Source organism: Myzus persicae, unplaced genomic scaffold (assembly GCF_001856785.1).
Source record: "Myzus persicae strain clone G006 unplaced genomic scaffold, MPER_G0061.0, whole genome shotgun sequence".
In the NCBI taxonomy this organism is placed as follows: Eukaryota; Metazoa; Arthropoda; class Insecta; order Hemiptera; family Aphididae; genus Myzus; species Myzus persicae.
Genome location: NW_019101470.1, coordinates 1 through 3,027, shown reverse-complemented (window position 1 = coordinate 3,027; position 3,027 = coordinate 1). Strand labels below are relative to the sequence as shown.

Genomic DNA, 3,027 nt, shown 5'->3' with positions numbered 1-3,027 from the left:
TTATTTATTATTATTAACTATTGGTTTGTCGCCTATTAATATTATTTAAAGAGAAATACAGTAAACACATTACAGATACTAGGTAGAATGAAGTTACAATTGTTGTTATTCATATTGGAGATTTGATACAAAATATTTATAGTTTTGTATCATTACCTAAGTGAAAATTATAACATAGATTTAAAATATCAAAGAAATGGTTCAGCTAAAACTTGTTATCAAAGATTATCTAATATTATCATTTTCGAACCCAGAGTGTCTCGTTATGGAACTATATATTTTAATATTTTTTTAAATTTATTTATATTTTTCCATGATCTTATTAGAATTAGGAAATTTAAAAATATTTTAAATTAAAATCAATTTTTATTTTATTTCAGAATATTTAGGTACGTAACTTAATATATTTAGTAGTTTTAGTATGATTTGAACGTTTCTTTTGTTTGATTTTGTCAAGAAGCATTTTACCTACACGATCTCATTCCGTATTATCAGTTGGGTGCCATTAACTATGCCAGGTTTGTCTCCCTCGGTCAGATCATGAAAATAACTGTTATGCTCACGTTTTTTTCTTATTTGAATGTTCGTAATATTATAATGTACAAGATGTTTTAGTTCGAACAACTCACCTTCAATGACACAGGAGTTAGTTTCGGTGTTTGTTGTTCACGTATCATTCACTGGTCCAAATGAGGTCTTAGGCTTAGCCCTGAACCAGGTCTGCCGTACCTATCAATATGTTTGTTTTATCAACATCATGGTGATTTGTTATTATAATTATTTTCACTATTTTCATTGTGAAGTAGTAAAAGATAATATTAAATTGCCCTCTTATAACAAGTTCATTCGGAATTATTTTACGGAAATAAAGTTTTATAGTATACTATAAAACCTACCTGTTATTTATGTGAATAATAAGAGAAATACCAGTCCTCAAAATTCGAGGCACAACCGTGATAAATTTAAGCGGATTATGAGACAAAACAACAGTTTTATTTTTTTGGTTTATTTTTGAACAAACTTTAATAAAATTGAAAAAAAGTATCGATAAGATTTCTCAGTACTGGCAAATTTGATGATATTTCAAAATTAATAGCTCACTAAAACTTTTATATTATTCCAGTTCGTCACGGTACGTAATCATTGTTATTTTGTAAAATATATTTTTATTATAATTACATAATTCTCATGAGGTTTTCCATTAAGGTTTTTTAGTTATTATAAAATCGCCATAAATATTTTATACTAAAAAGCCACCTGTTTTTGGAGAGACTAATGAAATACTTCTTGACGCTTCATAGAAAATTCCCGAACATATTCAAAAGTGCAGGTTTTATTTAAGGGGGCTGCACCGTAGCATATTTTAAGGAGTACTATTTAGGCAATTCATGTGACATATAAATTAATACTGTATCTATAATCGTGTTTTCGCGCTTAACCAAATGTAACCTGGTTACTATATTTTATAAACAAGTCGTTTTCGCGGTTTTGGTTATATTTTTGGTAATAACTTTTGGTTTTAGGTAACTGATAATTTGTAACCATCAAAATGAAATGGTTATATTGTTTGGTTATTGATAATAGACAAAATAATATGATGATATTAATTATTTACATTTTAAAATAATTTATTTTATTTGTTCCACACTTTCGCAACGTAATGGCATCCGAAACCGAAACCGGAACGTTTTTAAACTATATCCTGTCTGATGGTGAACAAATATTTTCGGAAGATAAGTCTCATATCCTTTGCAATGTGATAATTCAAGGTACATATAAAAAAGAATTTAACTATTTAAAATTACAAAACTATGGTTACATTATTTCAAATGTATATCAATTAGAAATATAATTTCGGTTAAAAATACATTGAACAAATTAAAATTTTGATTTGATCGGCTAGTGCCAGATCAAATCCACCTATAATGTAAATGCTGTTTAACTATTTGTTTGTTTGAACAAATTGAACATACCATGACAGATACAAACATATTTAATTTATATATTATGTTATCATAGACAAAGAATGTGAAATGTGGGTACCAGCATCATCTTTGGTGGACGGATTAGATGAAGATTTGAATTCTAATAATGAAAAACTGTCAGATAATGGTAAATTTATAAAATTTTAATTTAATTTTTTTAAACTGTTTTTTTTTAGTATGATAGGTCTATAAGAAAAAAATTAAAACCTAAGCATTCAATGTGCATTCTTTACATTTATAATTTTTGTGTTGTAGAGTTAAATATTTCTAATGATGAAATATGGTGTTCACGCAAGCCCAAACCCCAAGATGTTAAAGCTACTGAAGACCTTTTGAATATAATCAAGCTTGAAGGTATTCAAAAACAGTTACTAGATAAAAAGACTCCAAAGTATAAAGTATGGGAAAAAATAGCTCTAAAACTGCAAGAAGATCATGGGTATGTGGTAAGTAAATCTTTAAAAGACAGTGGAATGAAATGCCATCAAAAATGGAGGAATTTAGAAAAAGCATATATGGCCTTTATTCAAAATAGTAAGAAAACAGGAACAGGAAAGACCAAAACTCCAGCATACTTTGATTTACTTCATTCCATATTAGGTAGTAAACATAAAGTAAAACCAGCCATCTTACTAGATACTTTGGAAATAGATAACTCAGTTTTTAATGAAACTATTGTTGAAAAACCACTAAGCATTGAACAAATGCCAATAGAAAAGAAAAAAATATTATCTGATGATGAAGATATTAATAATGAAACAAGTTCACATTTCAAAAAAATTAAAACTTCTACAAAACCAAAAGATTTAAAAAAAGAACTTATTGATGAAATACGATTACAACATCAAGAAGATATGGCATTACAACAAAAATTAATTCAAATATTTGAAAAATCAGTAGAAGAACAAAAAGAGCAATGTCTTATTTTAAATAACGCTTTGCTAGCTATTGTAGAAACTATTAAAAAACAGTAATTTCTACAAATCACTTACCTTATCTTTATATAAGCCACTGCCGTGACTAAAATTATATTATTAAGTTT

At 27.1% G+C, this 3,027-nt stretch overlaps 1 protein-coding gene across 1 annotated transcript; it reads left to right on the top strand.

Moving 5' to 3' along the window:
* Nucleotides 1–1,477: 1,477 nt before the first annotated feature.
* On the top strand, nt 1,478–2,998 carry LOC111029241. The gene is made up of 3 exons (XM_022308193.1): nt 1,478–1,769; nt 2,020–2,112; nt 2,241–2,998. Exons 1-3 carry the CDS (start codon nt 1,661–1,663, stop codon nt 2,957–2,959), a joined length of 921 nt encoding a protein of 306 aa, XP_022163885.1. The 5' UTR covers nt 1,478–1,660; the 3' UTR covers nt 2,960–2,998.
* Nucleotides 2,999–3,027: the final 29 nt, after the last annotated feature.